Below are 21,094 nucleotides of genomic sequence, written 5' to 3'. Positions count from 1 at the left end.
CCAAAAAGAATCCAGGATGGTAGAATGATGAGCTAAATCTAATGATAAAATTAATTATTGAGAAACATAAGGTGTCATATTTGTGCTAGAATCAATTATGTGGGTAGACCAGGAAGATACAAATGGACAAAACACTTTTTTTCTGGCCTGCAAGTTCACAATGAGTTAGCAATGTGTATTAGCACCAAAGCTGATACAAAACTTAAAAAAAAATTGACTGGAGTATAGTATGCAAAATTAAGTAGGTGATACTTTTCCTGCACTGTACTATGATCAAGCACAATTTGTAATATTGTGTTCAGGTTTAGGAGTCAAATATAAGAATGGACACTTGCCTTGTGTTGACATTGACAAGTTGGAGCATTTTCAGGGGATATTGAGGGAAACTAAAGTCCTTTTAAGGTAGGTTGAAGAAACAGGATATTTTGTTTGGAAAGGAGAAGTCTTGGGGACATCCTGATAACTGTCTTCATCTACTGGAAGCCTGTCCTACATAAGAAGAATTTTGAAATGAGCATAACTAAGCAGAGGTGGTGGGAGTTCAAGATTTGAAAAATTGGGTTCAATTTAAATATCAACTTTGAAAGAATTAGGCTTCTCTGAGAAGGGCATAGCCTAACTTGGGAGGTAAGGAGTTCCTGGTCCCTCTGGGGCTTCACCTGGAGGCAAGATGCCTACTTTTTAAGGATGTTACTGAGCAGATTTCTGTCCAGGTAAGGGTTTGATGAGATAGTTTTGAAGGTTCCTTCATATTCTGAGACTATATGATACCAAAATTGTTTAAATCATTCCTTTATCTTTCCAGAAATTTGGAGGTTGTAAGTGATAACATTTGGATCCTTTCCAGTGTTTGAAATTCTGTCTGCAATGACTATAGCCATCTGCAACTAAAAAAAAGATGCCCCATTCCAATGACACTCAATTCCACCCCCCCTTTTTCCTATTATTGGGCATTCCAGGACTGGAAACTTTTCACATCTGGATTGGCTTCCCTTTCTGCATTGTGTATCTTATTGCCATATTGGGAAACATCACTATATTATTTGTGATACAGACTGAGAAAGCACTTCATCAGCCCATGTTTTACTTTCTGGCCATGCTGGCCACTATTGACCAAGGCCTATCCACAACCACAATTCCCAAGATGCTGGGAATCTTTTGGTTCAGATTGAGAGAGATAAGTTTTGAGGCCTGTCTCACACAGATGTTCTTTATCCATATGTTGACTGCAATGGAGTCAGCTGTGTTATCATCTATGGCCTATGATCGCTATGTGGCAATTTGTAATCCCTTGCAATATAGCACTGTCCTCACCAACAAAGTGGTGGCCATGTTGGGCACTGGGGTAGTGCTGAGGTCATTTTTTACAGTTGTTCCCTTTGTGTTCCTCATCCTTCGACTCCCTTTCTGTGGAAACCATGTCATTCCTCATACCTACTGTGAACATATGGGTATTGCCCGACTGGCCTGCACAAGCATCAGAGTCAACATGATCTATGGCCTATGTGCTATTGGAACTCTCATATTTGACATTATAGCTATTGCTGTATCCTATGTTCTGATTCTCCAAGCTGTCTTTCACCTCCCCTCTCAAGATGCCCGACTAAAAGCCCTGAGCACCTGTGGCTCCCATGTTTGTGTCATCCTGGCCTTTTATACTCCAGCCTTATTCTCTTTCATGACCCACCGCTTTGGCAGGAATGTCCCTCGTTACATCCATATCCTCCTGGCCAATCTGTATGTCATTGTCCCACCCATGCTCAACCCTGTTATCTATGGGGTTAGGACCAAGCAGATCTGGGAGAAAGTGTTAAAGATGGTCTTCAAAAAATAAATCATAGAGTTGGAATGCCAAACTTTTCTAGCTTCTCTCCATTCCATATAACGTTTGCTCTTTATTTTAGATAGATACTATTTATTCTTTTAAGGAAAACTCCATTTATTCTTACACTTCCTAGTGTTTTTTTTTTAAATGACAGTAGTGGGTCATGTATTTTGTCACACGATTTTTCACAAGAAACCATTTCTAGTTTTATTTATTGGTTCATTATTTTGTTTTATTTGTGTTTATTAAGCTCTCTCTTTTTAAAGCTCTCTCTCTCCCTCTCTCTCTCTCTGTTAAGCTCTTCATTTATAGGCATAATTACAGGTAATTCACTTGAATTCAAAAATCAACTTTACTTTTTTATTCATTTTTTTAAAACTTTGTTTATTTAACCTATTTAGTTTTCAGCATTGATTTTCACAAGAATTTGAATTACAAATTTTATCACCATTTCTACCCTCCCCCCACTCCAAGATGACGTATATTCTGGTTGCCTTGTTAACCATTCAGCCCTCCCTTCTGTCACCCCACTCCCCTCCCATCCCCTTTTCCCTTCCTTTCTTGTAGGGCAAGATAAATTTCTACACCCCATTGCCTGTGTATCTATTTGCATGCAAAACTTTTTTTTTTTGGTTTTTGAACATTTGTTTTTAAAACTTTGAGTTCTTAATTCTCTCCCCTCTTCCCTTCCCACCCACCCTCCCTAAGAAGTCAAGCAATTCAACATAGGCCACATGTGTATCATTATGTATAACCCTTCCACAACACTCATGTTGTAAAGGACTAACTATATTTTGCTCCTTCCCAACCTATCCCCCTTTACTGAATTTTCTCACTTGACCCTGTCCCCTTTCCAAAGTGTTTGTTTTTGATTACCACCACCCCCATCTGCCCTCCCCTCCATCACACCCCCCTTTTTATCTTCTTCCCTCTTCTTTCCTGTAGGGTAAGATATCCACTTGAGTATGTATGGTATTCCCTCCCCAGGCCAAATTTGATGAGAGCAAGATTCACTCATTCCCCCCTCACCTGCCCTCTCCCCTCCTCCAACAGAACTGCTTCCTCTTGTCACCTTTATGCGAGCTAATCCACCCCATTCTATCTCTCCCTTTCTCCCTCTCTCAATATATTCTTTTCTCATCCCTTAATTTGATTTTATTTCTTTTAGATATCTTCCCTTCATCTTCAACTCACCCTGTGTCCACTCTCTCTGTCTCTCTCTCTCTCTCTCTCTCTCTCTCTCTATATATATATATATATATATATATGTATGTATGTATATATATACATACATATATACATACATGCATATTCACACACATACATATATATAAATAAACATATATATATATATATGCATATTCCTTTCAGCTACTATGATATTGAGGTCTCATGAATCATACACATCATCTTTCTATGTAGGAATGTAAACAAAACAGTTCAACTTTAGTAAGTCCCTTATGATTTCTTTTTCTTGTTTACCTTTTCATGCTTCTCTTGATTCTTGTGATTGAAAGTCAAATTTTCTATTCAGCTCTGGTCTTTTCACTGAGAAAGCTTGAAAGTCCTCTATTTTATTGAAAATCCATATTTTGCCTTGGAGCATGATACTCAGTTTTGCTGCGTAGGTGATTCTTGGTTTTAATCCTAGCTCCATTGACTTCCGGAATATCGCATTCCAAGCCCTTCGATCTCTTAATGTAGAAACTGCCAGATCTTGGATTATTCTGATTATGTTTCCACAATACTCAAATTGTTTCTTTCTGGCTGCTTGAAGTATTTTCTCCTTGATCTGGGAGCTCTGGAATTTGGCAACAATATTCCTAGGAGATTTCTTTTTGGGATCTGTTTGAGGAGGCGATCGGTGGATTCTTTCAATTTCTATTTTGCCCTCTGGCTCTAGAATATCAGGGCAGTTCTCCTTGATAATTTCTTGAAAGATGATATCTAGGCTCTTTTTTTGATCATGGCTTTCAGGTAGTCCAATAATTTTTAAATTCTCTCTCCTGGATCTATTTTCCAGGTCAGTGGTTTTTCCAATGAGATATTTCACATTGTCTTCCATTTTTTCATTCTTTTGGTTCTGTTTTATAATATATTGATTTCTCATCAAGTCTCTAGCTTCCACTTGCTCCAATCTAATTTTTAAGGTAGTATTTTCTTCAGTGGTCTGTTGGACCTCCTTTTCCATTTGGCTAATTCTGCCTTTCAAGGCATTCTTCTCCTCATTGGTTTTTTGGAGCTCTTTTGCCATTTGAGTTAGTCTATTTTTTTAAGGTATTGTTTTCTTCAGTGTATTTTTCAGTATTTTTTGGGTCTCCTTTAGCAAATCATTCACTTGTTTTTCATGGTTTTCTCACATCCTTCTCATTTCTCTTCCCAATTTTTCCTCTACCTCTCTAACTTGCTTTTCCAAATCCTTTTTGAGCTCTTCCATGGCCTGGGACCAGTTTATATTCTTCTTGGAGGCTTTTGGTACAGGCTCTTGCACTTTGTTGACTACTTCTGGCTGTATGTTTTGGTCTCCTTTGTCACCGAAGAAAGAATCCAAAGTCTGAGACTGAATCTGAGACTGACTGTTTTCGCTGCCTGGCCATATTCCCAACCAACTAACTTGACCCTTGAGTTTTTCAGCGGGGTATGACTGCTTGTAGACTAAAGAGTTCTATGTTCCACGTTTGGGGGGGATGCGCCAGCTCTGCTACACCAGCATTCCTCCTTCCCCAAGAACCCCCAACCCAGACTTGGCTTAGATCTTCAACAGGCTGTGCACTCTTGCTCTGATCCGCCACTTAATTCCTCCCACCAGGTGGGCCGGAAGCAACAGCAGCTGTAGCTGCCCCACCTTCACTGCCCCGGGGGCGGTAGTCAAACCACGAACTCCTTCCCACTAACCTTCTCTGTTTTCTTTGGTGTTTGTGGGTTAAGAAGTCTGGTAACTGCCACAGCTCACTGATTCAGGGTGCTATGGCCTGCTCTGCCTGGCTCCTGGTCTGGTTGATCCGACCCGCTCATGCTGGGCTCTACTCTGCTCCCCTCCTAGCTCCCAGCTCCCAGCTCCCAGCTCCCAGCTCCATGTGGGATAGACCTCACCCAGAGACCATCCTGGGTCTGTCCTGGGATTGAGCCCTGCTTCCCTCTGCTGTTTTGTGGGTTGTGCAGTTCTAGAATTGGTTCAGAGCCATTTTTTATAGGTTTTTGGAGGGACTCAGAGGGGAGCTCATGCTAGTCCCTGCTTTCCAGCCGCCATCTTGGCTCTGCCCCCAGAAGTCCAAAAGTCAACTTTAGGAGTATAGGATTATGGAATAGTCATGAGACAACAACTATCATTGAGAAGAAAAAAAAAGAGACTGTGAATGATGCTGAGGCAGAGGTATCTCAAGGCAGTTAAAAAACTGTAATTGACTAGGATGGTAAGGGAACTGGAAACCATGAGAATTAAGTGAAGATTTATAGGGATGTTATTTTGGAGAAGAGAAAGGGAAAAAAATAATACTTCACTAAATTATAGAAGCTGAGATTAGGAAGAGAACCCTCTGAAACAAGACTAACAAACAGTTATCATCTAATGGCACTTGGTGGTAAGATTGTGGAGCAGATAGATGTACTCAGTCCTTTACACACTTTTATATATCTTGAATTATTCAGAAGTCTTTAAGAAGCCTTTTTACATGAAATATTTTCCTTTTGAGAGTTACAAACTAACATGAAATCTTTTTGATGTGAAATCTTTTCTCTTTGCAGCATTTGACAGAAAATCTTTTCTCTTTGATACTTACAAACTAAGTAATTTCTTCTATTTTCTTCTTGATGATATGTATATGTGTATATATATATGCATATATATACATATATATGTATATATATATACTTTTTCTTTTTTTCTATCTTGCTCTTATGGAGTTAATTTTTTAATATTTATTTAGTTTTAACATTAAAAATTAATTTCAAATATTCTCCTTCCCTCCTAACCCTCCCCTATCCACTGATAAGGCAAGTAATATAGTATCAATTACACATGTAAAATCATGAAATCATGAAAATCATATTAGCCACATCACAAAGAAAAATTAGGTGACAAAATGATAGTATAATTTGGCCTCAGAGTTAATCACTTCTTTGTCTGGAAGTGGACAACATTTTTTATCATAAGACTTTTGGAATTTTCTCAGATAATTGTATTGGTCAGAATAACTAAGTCATTCAAAGTTGATTATCATTACAATATTGCTGTTACTCTGTACAATGTTCTGGTTCTGCTCGCTTCACGTTGTATCAGATCACATAGGTCTTGCCAAGTTTTTTTTTTTTTTCCCTGAAATCACCTCACCTCATCTTTTCTTACAACACAACAAAATCATACCTTACAGCTTGTTCAGTCATTTTTCGATTGATGGTTATACCCTTAATTTTCAAATCTCTGACATCATAAAGATAGTTACTAGGAATTTGTTTTGTACACATAGGTCCTTTTTCCTTTCCCTTTGGTCTCTTTTGGTTACAGTCCTAGTTGTGGTATTGCTGGGCCCTTTAAGCATAGTTCTTAATTGCTCTTCAGAATGATGAACCAGTTTACAACTCTACCAACAGTGTGCTAGTATACCTGTTTTCCCTCATTGCCAACAGCATTTGTCATTTCTGATCAGTGCAAGGTGGTACCTCAGAGTTGTTTTAATTTGCATTTCTCCAATCAATAGTGATTTAGAGATTTTTTTCATGTGATTATAAAGTTTTGATTTCTTCTGGAGACTGCCCATTCTTATCCTTTCACCATTTATCAAATTGAGAATGGAACTTATTTTCCCTTAGTATTTTTGTGTCTCTTTTACCAAGATGTTAATTCTCTCTTCATAATTTTCTTCCATCTCTTTCATTTCTTTTCTCAATTTTCCTCTACTACTTTTATCTCTTTCTTTAACATATTCTCATACACTCCTAAAATCAAACTAAAAAAACACATTTACCTCTTCAGGACAGTAGTATATAAAAGTCAGTAAGGCTTTTGTTGTTGATTTAACACATTGTCATGTCTTTGGTCACATATAGAAAGTTATCACTGAGTTATTTACTTCAAGGAGAATTCTGTTTAAGTCCATTCCACAAATAATTTTTTCCAACTATATGCAAATGATTCTTATAGGCAATAACCTACAGCCTGAGATATGAACAGACAGTTTTCAGAGGAAGAAATTAAAGATATCTATAGACATATGAAAAAATGCTCGAAATCACTGCTGATTAGAGAAATGCAAATCAACTCTTAGATACCAGATTGGCTAAAATAACAAAACAGGAATATAATAAATGCTGGGAAAGGATGTGGGAAAATTGGAACATTGTTACATTGCTGGTGGAGTTGTGAACTGATCCAGCCATTTTGGAGAGCAATTTGGAACTATGCCCAAAGGGCTATAAAAATGTCAGGGGAACTAGGCCTCGTGGCCACCTCAGGCTCGCCGAACGCTCTAGTCGGCTTCTATATTAAACGGCAGGAGAAATTGGAATATAATATTCTGAAAGGCAAAGGAGCTTGGACTACAACAAAGGATCAACTACCCAGCAAAATTAACCATAGTTGTTCAGGGAAGGAGATAAACATTCAATGAAATAAGGGAATTCCAGACCTTCCTGATGAAAAGGCCAGAACTCAATGGAAAATTTGATTTCCAAATACAGAACTCAAGAGAGAAATAAAAAGGTAAAAAGGGGGAAAAAAACCACAAACCATTGACAGCAATGTTATAATGTTGAAGAACTTTGAAAGACTTGGCTACTTCGATCGACACGATGAGCCAAGACAATTCCATACGACTCGTTGAAAAAAAGATATTCACCTCTAGAGAGAGAAGTGATTGACTCTGAGTGAAATTTAAATATAATTTTCTTCCTTTATCTTACTTTTTTGTAAATATGGCTAATATGAAAATGTCTTGCATGATTTTACATTTATATTTGATAGCAATTTCATGCATTCTCAGTGGGTATCAGTGGGAGGGGAAGAATTTGGAACTAAAACTTTTAAAAGAAAAGAATGTTCAATATAAAAAAATTAATTAAAAAAATAATGGTCAGTTTTGTTCAACTCTTCATGACCCCATTTGGAATTTTATAAATATGCATAATAGGCCTGGATAATTACCTGATTTAAACCTCAATAAAAATTGTGGACTACGATCAATTCTAGAATTGAGAAAAATGACTTCTTGTCAAAGGTACTGTCAAGATCTAGTGTGATAAATTTATTTTAATTTTTTAATTTTTCATATTTTATTATTTAATATTTTAGTTTTCAACTTTGATTTTCACAAGATTTTGAGTTACAAATTTTCTCCCCATTTCTACCCTCCCCCCCACTGCAAGATGGCATATATTCTGATTCCCCAGTCAGCCCTCCCTTGTGTTACTCCAATCCCCCACCCCCATTCACTTCCCCCTCAATTTCTTACAGGGCAAGACAGATTTCTATGCCCCATTGCCTGTATATCTTATTTCCCATCTGCATGCAAAAACAACGGGCTTTTTTGAGCATGTGCTTTTAAAAATTTGAGTTCCAAATTCTCTAACCTCTTCCCTTCCCACCCAACCTCCCCAAGAAGGCAAATAATTCAACACAGGCCACACATGTATCATTATGCAAAACACGTCCACAATAATCATCTTGTGGAAGAATAACTATATATCCCTCCATCCCATCCTGTCTCCTTTTATTCAGTTTTCTCCCTTAATCCTGTCCATTTTCAAAAGTGCTTGCTTTTGATTACCTCATCCTCCTATCTGCCCTCCCTTCTAGCATTCCCCCCCTTTTTAAACCCTTCCCCCTACTGTGGGATAAAATACCCAATTGAGTGTATATGTTATTCCCTCCTCAAGTCAAATCTAATGAGAGCAAGATTCACTCATTCCCCCTTTCCATTTGGCTAATTCTGCCTTTCCAGGCATTCTTCTCCTCATTGGCTTTTTGGAGCTTTTTTGACATTTGGGTTAGTCTATTTTTAAGGTGTTATTTTCTTCAGTATTTTTGGGGTCTTTTTTTAGCAAGCTGTTGACTCATTTTTCATTATTTTCTTGCATCACTTTCATTTCTCTTCCCAAGTTTTCTTCTACTTGTCTTACTTGCTTTTGCAAATCTTTTTTGAGCTATTCCAGGGCCTGAGACCAATTCATATTTTTCTTGGGAGCTTTTGATGTAGGCTCTTTGACTTCATTGACTTCTTGTGGCTGTATGTTTTGAACTTTTGTCACCAAAAAAAGATTCTAAAGTCTGATTCTGAGTCCTTTTGTGTTTCCTGGTCATGTTCTCCACCAACTATTTGACCTTTGAGCTTTTTGTCAGGGTATGACTGCTTGTAGAGTAGAAAGCACTTTGTTGCAATCTTTAGGGGCTCCACTTCTGTTTTCTGAGCTACTTCTACTCCTCTGTTATGGCAAGTTCTGCCACGGCAGTGCTTCTATTCCCCCAGGAACTGCCAACCAGGACCAAAACCCAGATCCAAGCAGGGAAAAGCAAGAGAAACTGCACCTTCACCAGTAAATAGCAACTTGCACTCCAGCTCTGATCCGCCACTTGATTCCTCCCACTGTCTGAGCCAGGGGCTCAGGAAGCAGCTGATGTTGGAACTCTGGAAGCAACAGCAGGAGCTTCCTGCTGTTGCTGCTGCCACTGCTGTGCCACCTCCACCACTCCTAGGGCTGGGGCCAGACCACTCTCACCATGATCCAGTAGTTTTCCCACTAACCTGCTCTGTGGTCTTTGGCGTTTATGGGTGGAGAAGTCTGTTAACTGCCACAACTCAATGATTCATGGCCCTCAGGCCTGCTGTGTCCAACTCCCTGGTTGGTCCTGGCATGGCCTATGTTGGGCTGCACTCTTCTCCCAGCACCATGCAAAACCCTTCCCAGTGACCATCCAGGCCGTCCTGGGCTGGAGACCTGCTTCTCTCTGCTATTTCCGCAGCTCTAGAATTTGTTCAGAGCCATTTTGTACAGGTATTTGGAGGGATTTGGGTGAGAGCTTAAGCAAGTCTCTGCTTTCCAGTGGCCATCTTGGCTCCACCCTCCATGATAAATTTATTTTAATGATGAAGAATTAAAAATGTGCATGTATATCAAGGAATCATTAAACATTTAAGTACCTATTATGTGCTACCCACTAAGTACTGGAAATATAAAAAGAGGCAAAAGACAATCCCTGTTTTCAAGGATGTTACAATATAACACACTTATACATAGTGGTGTTTAAATCTTCATGGCTCCATTCGGGTTTTCTTGTCAAAGGCACTGGACTGATTCAGCATTTCCTTCTCTTGGTCATTTTATAGATGAGGTACTGAGTTACACAGGGTAAAGTGACTTCCCCAGGGTCACATAGCTAGTAAATCCTGAGACCAGATTTGAACTCACAAATATGCATCCTCCTGACTTCATGCCAAGAACTCTATCCACTGTACCACCTAACTGCCCCAATTACATATAATAAGTTTTATATAATATATGTTACTTATATATTTTATACAATTATGTATACACATAATTATATTATTTTGTGTGTTAGCATGTAAGCTCCTTCAGTGCATCTGTGTATATGTACATATATGTATAAACATAAACACACTATATATACACATATATATGCATATATACATACATATACACACACACACACATATATACATATATACACATATACATATATACACATATACATATATATATATGTGTGTATAGATAGATAGATAGATAAGCACACACACATATAGCCCATACCACTCTGTATTGTGGAAGAAATTGATCTACATACACTGTACTATAAGCATAGGAGGATAGTTGAATTAGAATCAGAGAATGTCAGATTTTAAAAGTATGTCAAAAGTCATCTATTTCAATCTATACTTTAATAGTTATCCCTTCTACAATATACCTGATAAGTAGTCATTCAGTCTGCTTAAAGCCTTATAATTGGGTAAAAGAAATGCTAAGAAAACAATGACTCCATAACCTAGTCCCTTTTGACATGTCTGGAGTAAAATTAATAAAGGTAGGCTGAGGTACAGGGTTCAAGCAAAATCAGTTTATTAATAGCAACATACATAACTATTAGCAAAGCAAATCAGACTGGCAACCTAAGTAAAGCCAATGACCCAAATGAAAAGGAGGGGACCCTCTTTATTAACACATAACAAAGGATGGGTCTTGGTAGGTGTGGAGAAAAAGTGATAGGTTGCAGAGTCAGAGAAGCAACATTGTATTTGGGCATACTAAGAAAGATGAGCTAGCACTCAGATGAGGCTAACCATACTTCTCTCTGACAATTAAGGGATGTTAATTGTTTTGTGGAACCCATCTAATTTTTATAATCTTTGCTAAGGCATCAAAACTACCAGAGTTTCTGTCTTCTTAGAAGAGATAAAACTGCCTTACTTGCCCAAGGACAGGCAAAGAAAGACAACATATCTTTTGGGATAGTACCAAGTTAGCTTGTGGGGCTTAAAAGATATCAGGCAGACATCCTAGATGTAACCCAGTCCCTACCAGGATGAGACACAACAACTTTACTTTTAATTATACCTTTAAACTAACCGAGAGGGAAAACTAAACTCCCGAACTTAACTCAAGGATATAGAAAGGTGGCTTTAGGCAGATGCAGATTATATTGCAAAAATCAGTACTGCATAAGGTCATTTACCCTGTAGTGTCAATTGATTTTATCTTTTCAGACAGAAATATAAAACCAATCATATAAAGAACAATTCCTATGTAACCCATTCTCCCATTCCTTAGCCTTGTCCTGATTAGAATGGGAGATTAGAAAAAGAGTGTAAGGGCAAGCTGGGTGGCGCAGTGTGTAGAGCACCAGCCCTGGAGTCAGGGAGGACCTGAGTTCAAATCCAGCCTCAGACAATTGACACATGTACTAGCTGTGTGATGTTGGGCAAGTCACTTAACCCCAATTGCCCTGCCTTCCCCACTACAAAAAAAAAAAAAAAAACAAGAAAAAGAAAAGAGAAGAAGGGGCAGCAACCCGACTCCTTTCTTCTGAAAATGAGGAAAAGAAAAGATTTAGGGAATCTATCAGGAGGTAGTTATATGTTTATAACTACCAACTGATAGATTACCTAACTCTTTTTCTATTGTACCAACTCTGTAAAATAGTACTGCTCTTATTGTCTTCATCTAATAGATGGAAAAATTAAGTCAGAAAGCAAGGCACATAGAGTCACACAGTTACTGAATATTACTTTTCAAACTTAAACCATGCCTTTAGACTCTGAGCCTGGTGTTATTAAAAATAGATCATCCTACCTCTATATATTCTTCACTCCACAGGCCCTTGATTGATGAGCAAAGATAAATACAAGTATAAAAGAATCCATTATCCCCAGACTCTTGTGCAGATCATTTGGCTATAAGCTGATAGCATCTGAACGTTTCGAGACAACATATTTCCTCCATTACCTTTACTCTAAGGAAGTCCCAAGCAATACTACATATTTGATTCTTAGAACAGAACTTTCTGCTAGGTCTAGCCCATTCAGATCTCTTCCTCTTTTAGCTATATTTTCATTTTTGTTGGTTAATGTCCTGTTTTATATCTGTGATAACTTTATATTCAGGCAAGTGGGATGCATAATAAAAATCAATTTGCAATAGTCTCAGTAATTATTAAGGAACTCAGAGTACTGGATCTCTTTGCAACACCACAACTCTCCTTAAAGCACACATTGGCTAAGAATTTATTTTGATAATTGATCTTCATTTCTTGGTGCTTGATTCACTGAGTTCTCTTGTTCTCAGTGAGTAACATAGCACCTCATTATTCTCAAATGCCTTCATATCCTGTTATATTTAAAACTAATAACAACCTGAAAGGCAGGTTCACATAGCAGAATAGTAGGTATCAAAGAGGCCAAATGACTTGCAAATAAACATCAATAATACCTAAGAAAAAGTGTATAACCACAGTAAGGGGGGCTGGGATTAGATATTTTATTTAATAATTTCCCTCTCATTTTGTATCCTTAAAAACTTTCCAGGATAATAAAATGATAATACCCCTAATAATGCACCACCTCCACCATTAATAGCAATAATATTAATAAAAAACTCATTATTGTTATCATCATTTGAAAAATAGTACTAAAGGTACCTGGAGTTCCTGTTTCATTGGCACTTCCCTGGTGCTGCTACATCACTCATACAAGTAATTCATTCAGGAGATTTAACTAATTTCCATGCTTAGACATTTTTCACTACAAACACTTTGAGAAACCTCTCTCGGATGCGTTTGGTTTTAATTCCATAGATGATGGGGTTCACCATAGGTGGAATAAGAAGGTAAATATTAGCCACAAAAATATGAACATGGGGAGCAACGTGGTGCCCAAACCTATGTGTAAGGAAGGAGAAGAAGGCAGGAGTATAAAAAACCAAAATTACCCATATATGGGAACCACAAGTGCCCAGTGTCTTAAGCCTAGCATCGTTAGAAGGCAGGTTAAATATAACACGCAGAATGAGGACATAAGAACACATAATCAATATAAAGTCCATACCACCTGTAAGAAAGGCAATAATTAAGCTATAGGCTCTTTGAATCCTGGTGGGGACACAGGCCAGCTTGATCAGGGCCATGAATTCACAATACGTGTGTGAGATGATAGTTGTCCTGCAATAGGGAAGCCATCGCAGTAGAAATGGATGAGGACTAAGCAATACAGCTCCACGAAATATAATGACTAGTCCTAAGCTTCCAATAACTGTGTGAGTCAGAATAGTTGAATGTCTAAGAGGGTTGCAGATAGCCACATAGCGGTCAAAAGCCATGGCCAAGATAAATCCGGACTCCATGGTGGACAGTGAATGAATAAAATACATTTGTGTAAGACAAGCTTCAAAACGTATCTCCCTATCATTGAACCAGAAGAGGCTGAGGATCTTGGGTAGTGTGGTAGTAGTGAGAATCAAGTCTGCCACTGAGAGCATAGAGAGGAAGAGGTACATGGGCTCATGGAGGCCATGGTCAGATTTGATGATGAATAGAAGGGTACCATTCCCCAGAACAGCCATCATGTACACTAGGCAGAATGGGATGGAAATCCATATGTGAGCAGCTTCCAGACCTGGAATGCCAAGGAGTAAGAAGCTGATGGGATGCACACTAGTCTTATTGGTAGTTGACATTCCAAGTATCTTATATTTTCCTTGTTGATGTCTTAGCAGGATTTAATACTCATAATGCCCAGGACAACTGTGAAATCTTTATTTCTAGGACCTGGAAGAGATTACATTAGCTCAGGGACAATTGTGCATGGAGACCAGACCATCTAACACAGAAAAGGAATATATTGAGACTTAGCCCAAATATTCTCATCTGGACCAATGTCCCAAGATCAGGAAAATCCAGAGCCATTCATAATTGCAAAAGGCCCAAATTTGGGTTAGGATTAAAATTCAATAAAGAGAAGAATTGGGCTAAGTTTTTTTTTAATTCTGATTTGCAGTTGACTTGTATTCTGAGAATTTCTATCTCTTTTACATGTCTCTGAAGTATTGGAAATCCAAAGATTCATTTTGGATCCACAGCAAAGGCAAAGAAGGTGTGGTTGTGATTGTTTTAAGATTTAATTCTGATTGTCATTCTCCAAAGCTACCTATTATAGGTGGAGCTCCCTGTACCTGTAGCCTTGGAGAGACTGATGGACCACTAGAGCAGTATTTATGTCAAGGGTTAAAATATCATCACATATCCTTAACTCTAATTCCATTTTGTCCTATGAAATTTATTCTCATTTCTGCTTGGGAGAAAATTTGTCCATGAACATTCCTTGTATCAACAGAGATAATATCTGAATGGTGCTTAACATAGTGCCAGAAACATGTGTTACACAACTGGCAGTTCCAGTAGATAGGTCCCCAGTGGGGCAGCTCTTATTTATGCTTACAGAGGTTTTTTTTTTTCCTCTTTTTTATTCTTCTCTTTCTTAATTTCTTTCTCTTCTCTTTCTTAATTTTTTTCTCTTCTCTTCTCTTCTCTTCTCTTCTCTTCTCTTCTCTTCTCTTCTCTTCTCTTCTCTTCTCTCTCTCTCTCTCTCTCTCTCTCTCTCTCTCTCTCTGCCTCCCTTCTTTCTTTCCTTCCTTCCTTCCTTCCTTCCTTCCTTCCTTCCTTCCTTCCTTCCTTCCTTCCTTCTTCTTTCCTTCCTTCCTTCCCCTTTCCTCTGTCCACAAAGGATACTATATCCTTACCTGCATGTGCTCTACACAAAAAAATATAAATTTCATTTGCTGAAACCTTTATTTTCCCTTAAAGAACGTGTCTTAAACTCAAATCACTCTGACTCTTATTGATTGGCCAACAATAAGTCCCTGGCCAAGCACAATTAGATCATTGTTTGGGCTCTATCATTGTTTGGGCTCTGATTGGCTCAGAATGGTTGTAACTAACAATTGTTTGTGTTTTGGCCAGAAACCCTGAGGATCTTCCCCTCCCAAATACATTTTTTTGACTAGGTAAAGGGGCCATTCTCTGCCTCATTTTTTAACTAGCCTTAAGCACTGAATGGGTACTGCCTCAGTCAAACTGAAACCTGTTAAAGATCTTACCTTAAAAAGGCCAAGGTCTCCCAATTCTAGTTGTCCTGGTCTATAGCTCAGCACCGGACCCAGATGGCTCCAGAGGAGAAAATGAGGTTGGTGACTTTGCACAGCCCTCCTTCACTTTAATCTAATTTGCTTTCATGTCATGGCATCACCTCCCTGATGCCATGGTCCTCTTTGAGAATAAAGGACAAGCAACAGCCTGCCACATAGAAGGCACTAAATAAATGAGTGGGGAGGCAAATTTGTGAAGACTTCACAGGGTAAGAACATAGGGGCTACTCTGTTCTCATATTTCTGGAATGGGAAATGTCTGAAGGAGTAGGAGAAGCTTGGAATTTCACCTTGTGGTGACTTGGCTAACTTCTAGAAAGTCAGGGCCTGAAGCCATAGGGGCCCTTCCCTTCCCCCTCTTTCGGTGACCAAATAAGGAGATAATGGACTATCTGTGAGCTGTTTGTTCAATGCTCCAGGAAGGTCCCCCTCCCCTCTCCTCATTTCTTCTCCTAGACTTTTGGACGCCACCCCCTGGCAGTTGAGTTCCTGATAGGGAAAGCATGAATGGACCCACTCTACCTGGTTTCCTAGTTCTCTGTCTAGTTTTTCACCCTTAGACTGTAAGCCTGCCTCTCAGTCAATGGTGAGAAGGAATAGAGGTGGGCAGGAATCTTTGTGCTAAAAGTATATCTGTCCCTGCACCTGCTTTTTACTCCTCCTCCTTAGTGGAGGTATATCTAAATCTTGCAAGGTTTGTAAAATAAATTGGCTTTGCTTCTCCTAAAGATATCTCTCCTATTATTTGAATTTTCTGTCCCATACATAAGTGTATGTTGACTTACTCATTGACTAGTAACAATGTCCATTCCTGTAGTGATTTACAGTTTCTGAAACACTTTCTTCACATCTCTTTGAAACAGATAATACAAATTTTGTTTCCCTGTTTACAAAATGAGGAAACAGAAGCTCAGTGAGAAACTAACTTAATGTTTCACCATTTGTAGAGTCAGAATTGAGATTCAAATTCATACCTACTGATTGAAAACTCAAAGCTCTTCTTTCCCTTATGCCATGCTATCCTATCTGCACAAGAAGTGATTTTTACTAGACAATCTCTAAAATCCCTATGTTTCAGTGATTCCAAAAAAAATCAAAGGGTCATTATTTCCAGCTCTGTTTTCCAATCTCATAACACATCATATCAGGGCTATACATTTAGAGCAAGAAGAGTCTTTGGAGATCATTGAATACATCACTCTCTTTTGACTTCTGAGGAAATTGATATCTAGGGCAGTAGTCCAATACCACATAGTAATAAAGGGAGACCTCTATTTCAAAGCCTTGTCCTCTCACTTTGAAGCCGCTATTCTTTCCATTGTACCATGACTAGATACAGTGATGGAAGTGGCATTTGAATGTTCTCTCCATTCTGATTCTGCATTTGACATTTGCAGCAGTTTTTGTTTGGAACAGAAAATCTACCACAGCTGCCTATCGATAACAACGTGCCCCAGAATAATTGAATTATCGTAGGTACTGTATTAAGCTTATTATCTCTCCTCACTCTAGTGGATAGTTCCAGTATTTTCCATCCTTGTGGCAAACCAGGGATCTTTTCTCTAGACACAGCCATCCCCACATCAAAGTCACTTACCTCTTCACATCTGGCATCCTAGCTTTGTCTGAGACTGAGGTGAAATAGACAAAGTCATTAAAAGATCTCTTCTCCCTCCCCATCCTTGGGGACTCACAGACAATAACTCAGAGAATATGGGAAGTGCCCATGGATTAAAAAAAGTATACCCCTCCTTTCAAAATCTCTTGAGTCCCCGAGAGGTCACAAGGGCATTTAGTGACCTCTTCCCTTTCTCCACCACACATACACTTACCTTTCCCCTTCCCTCTTCTCCATGGCTTTCTTCCTACCAAGAGGCCAATAGGCATGGGTTATTGAGGTTCTCTATTTAGAAACAAGAAGCAGATTCCCGACACCAGGCAGTTGTTATTCTATGATTTGTACAATTTTGTGAGAACTGGGTCATATTGTAAACTCACACAGTTGTTATGGAATGGGTCATATAATAAAAGGTCACATTTTGAAGCAAGGGGAGAAGTAGCAGGATCCACTGGTGAGGTGTAGAATAAGAGAAGGTTTATTAATGTATTTGATGAAAGTAAATCACAGGAACATAATTTAGCATCACCTTGTCCCATGATCAGTTTCTGTATGGGACCTTGATAAAATCCTGTTTTGATACAGATCAAAAAGTTATGTAAACTTATTTTCTTGGCCACAAAAGGAAGGACTAGGAGCAGTGGTTGGAGGAGATGAATTTCATTTAACTTTAAGGAAAAATCATTTCCTTATAACTAGTTGTCCAATGATGACATGCTCTTCCCCAGTAGTTTCTCATTTTTTTCTAACATACATAAAATATGTAGATAAATAGATAGACTTTGTTCTGAAAGCACAGAAACTCCCCAATGATGCTAAATGTCCTAGACTGTATTTCCTCTACCATATCCTATCAGATATGGTATATGTGTTGTTTTGTTTTCCTGATTTTTTTTAATCTACTACACAGGAAGATTTACTGGGCAAGAGTATATTCATAAATTAATGTCAGGTAAAAGATATCAACATTTTTAATTGAATTTTTTTTTCCTGAAAGCAAACTATTTTATTCCTAAGAAGGATGTGTCCTTTGACCTTTACAAGTATGGTAGTCACATTGACTTTTATATTTGACTTGAATTTTGTTACCTATCCATACTGAGTTTATTAATAGTTATTGTTTATATTGTGTTTAAGTCTGCTTTCCTCATTCTACAGGCTACATTTTCTTCTTTTTTTATTATTTCTTGTTGCACTGCAATTTCCCATCATCTTTATTTATTTTAAATTGTTTAGCAATTACCTAATTTTGTGGCATGAATTTTGTTTCAAGCTTTTTTTAAAATCACAATGCTGCTGAATATTTTGTGTATATTATGTGTATTTTTTCTGTCACCCTCATGAAAGTATAACACAAGCAGAAAAGCCATTGAGGGAAAAACACTTAAACAAAAGTAATGGAATGGGAGGGGGAGAAAACAACATCTGACAGGATGTTCAATCAGCATAAGTGTTTCTCTTACTTTCTACTGTAAAGAGACTACTGTGCTTCAACCTCTTTTCTTCAGTAGTAAGATTAGTCATTATAACTAATCTGTTTTGGGTTTTCTTTAATTGCCATTTTGGTTACACTGTCACACACACATACGCACACACATATATACACACAGATACAGATATGTACACATACATATACATGTCTATACTACATGTGTACATACTGGTATATGTGCATTATCCAACGTGAATATATCTGTATGCATGTATGTATACATATAATAGGTATATATGTGAATTTAATATTATATATATATATACATATATACATACACATATGTATATGTTTGAAATTAGTTCATACTATTAACTGGAAGGTCAAATATTGAAGCTTAAATACTTTGACCACATAATGAGAAGACAGGACTCGTTAGAAAAGACCCTAATGTTGGGAAAGATTGAAGACAAAAAGAACAGGGGACAATAGAGGATGAAATGGATAGATGGTGTCATAGAAACAGTGAACATAAACCTGGATAGACTTCAGGAGATAGTGATGGACAGACGGGCTTGGTGTGCTATGGTTTATTGGGTCACAAAAACTTGGGCATCACTGAATGACTGAATAACAACCACAAATGTGTATATGTTTGTATACATACAGACATGCAAATGCACAATGATAGATATATACATATAAATAAAAGCAATGCATACAGACATACATATATACACATATATGCATGTATGTAAACACATACGGACATATTTGCATCTAGGTGGCACAGTGGCTACAATAGGGGACCTAGAGTGAGAAAGGTCTGTATATCAATCCAACCTTGAAGACTGACTGTATATTTTATCCTAGGCAAATCACTTAACCTCTTCTTGATTCAATTTCCTCATCTGTAAAATGAGAATAAAAATATTACCTATCTTACCAAGTTATTGTGAAGATCATAGGAAAGTGGTTAATGCTAAAACTCTGTCTGTGTCTTTCATTCATATAGATATATGTAAATATATATAAATATATATATACACACACACTTACACATACATAAATATGCACACACATACATACATACATAAAATTGGTATATAAAATTATGCACGCACATATTTATATATAATTATGTATAATTATTATTAGTAGTTCTCCTGAACTGACTCCTTTCTGTATCAGTTCTTATAAGCCTTCAGTCATTTCTCTAAATTCTTCATACCCACTATTTTGTAGGAAGCAAGACTATTTTGTTGCATTCTAAATACCATAATTTTTTTAACCATTCCTTCCTAAATTTATGGGTGCCTTGTTCCCAATCCAAGGTCAACCATTAACTTTCATCAAGATTACTGGAAAAATTAAGTTCATGAGTCCCTACTTATTTTTTTAATTAAGATTTTTTATTTTTAGTTTACAACACTCAGTTCTGCATGTTTTTGAGTTCCAGATTTTCTTCCCCTCCTTTTCCTGCCCACTCCCCTCCAAGACGTAATGGAATCCTATATATCTTCTACATATACCTTCACATTAAACTTATTTACACAATAGTCAAGTTGTAAAGAAGAATTATGACCAATGGAAGGAATCATGAGAAAGAAGAAACAAAACCAAAGGAAAAAAAAAGAGAGAAAAAAAGAGAGCAAATAGTTTGCCTCAATCTGCATTAAGACTCCATCGTTCTTTCTCTGGATGTAGATAGCTCTCTCCATCATGAATCCTTTGGAGTTGTCTTTGAAATTTGTATTGCTGAGAAGAGCCAAGTCTATCAAAGTTAGTCATCACAGAATCAATATATCTGCGGTTGTATAAAGAGTTCTCCTGGTTCCACTCGTGTCACTCAGCATTATATCATGTAGGTCTTTCCAGATTTTTATGAAGTCCATATCTTCCCCATTTCTTATAGCACAATAGTATTCCATTACATTCATATACCACAACTTGTTTAGCCATTCCCCTATTGATAGGCATCCCCTTCATTTCCAATTCTTTGCCACCACAAAACAGCAGCTATACATATTTTGTACATACAGGTCCCTTTCCCACTTGTGTGATCTGGTTGGGATACAGCCCTAGAAGTGCTATTTGTGTGACAAAGGGTATGCACATTTTTATAGCCCTTTGGGCATAGTTCCAAATTGCTCTCTAGAATGGCTGGATCCATTCACAACTCCACCAACAATGCAACAGTGTTCCATTTTTCCCACATCCTCTCCAGCATTTATCATTTTCCTGTTTTGTCGTGTTAGACAATCTGATAGGAGAGATGATTTGCATTTCCCTAATCAATAGTGATTTAGAGGAATTTTTCATATACCTATAGATATTCTACAGATTTCTTCCTCTGAAAACTGCCTGTTCATATCCTTTGACTATTTCTTAATTGGGGAATGATTTGTATTCCTATAAATTTGGCTCAGTGCCCTGTATATTTTAGAGATGAGGCCTTTATGAGAGGCACTGCTTGTAAAGCTTTTCTCACAATTTTCTGCTTCCCTCCCAATCTTTGTTGCATTGACTTTGTTTATACAAAAAGTTTTCAATTTAACATAATCAAAATTATCCA

At 37.7% G+C, this 21,094-nt stretch overlaps 2 protein-coding genes across 2 annotated transcripts; one reads left to right on the top strand and one right to left on the bottom strand.

The window, feature by feature from the left end:
* The first annotated feature begins 898 nt into the window (after positions 1–898).
* Positions 899–1,834, top strand: LOC118838103 (olfactory receptor 52E2-like). The gene has a single exon (XM_036745316.1). The coding sequence runs from the start codon at positions 899–901 to the stop codon at positions 1,832–1,834; it is 936 nt and encodes a 311-aa protein (XP_036601211.1).
* Positions 1,835–13,057: 11,223 nt separating this feature from the next.
* On the bottom strand, positions 13,058–14,023 carry LOC118839790 (olfactory receptor 52K2-like). The gene has a single exon (XM_036747310.1). The coding sequence runs from the start codon at positions 14,000–14,002 to the stop codon at positions 13,058–13,060; it is 945 nt and encodes a 314-aa protein (XP_036603205.1). The 5' UTR covers positions 14,003–14,023.
* Between the last annotated feature and the right edge of the window lie 7,071 nt (positions 14,024–21,094).

This window comes from Trichosurus vulpecula, chromosome 2 (genome assembly GCF_011100635.1).
Source record: "Trichosurus vulpecula isolate mTriVul1 chromosome 2, mTriVul1.pri, whole genome shotgun sequence".
Classification (NCBI taxonomy): Eukaryota; Metazoa; Chordata; class Mammalia; order Diprotodontia; family Phalangeridae; genus Trichosurus; species Trichosurus vulpecula.
This window is presented reverse-complemented; position numbering and strand designations above follow the sequence as displayed.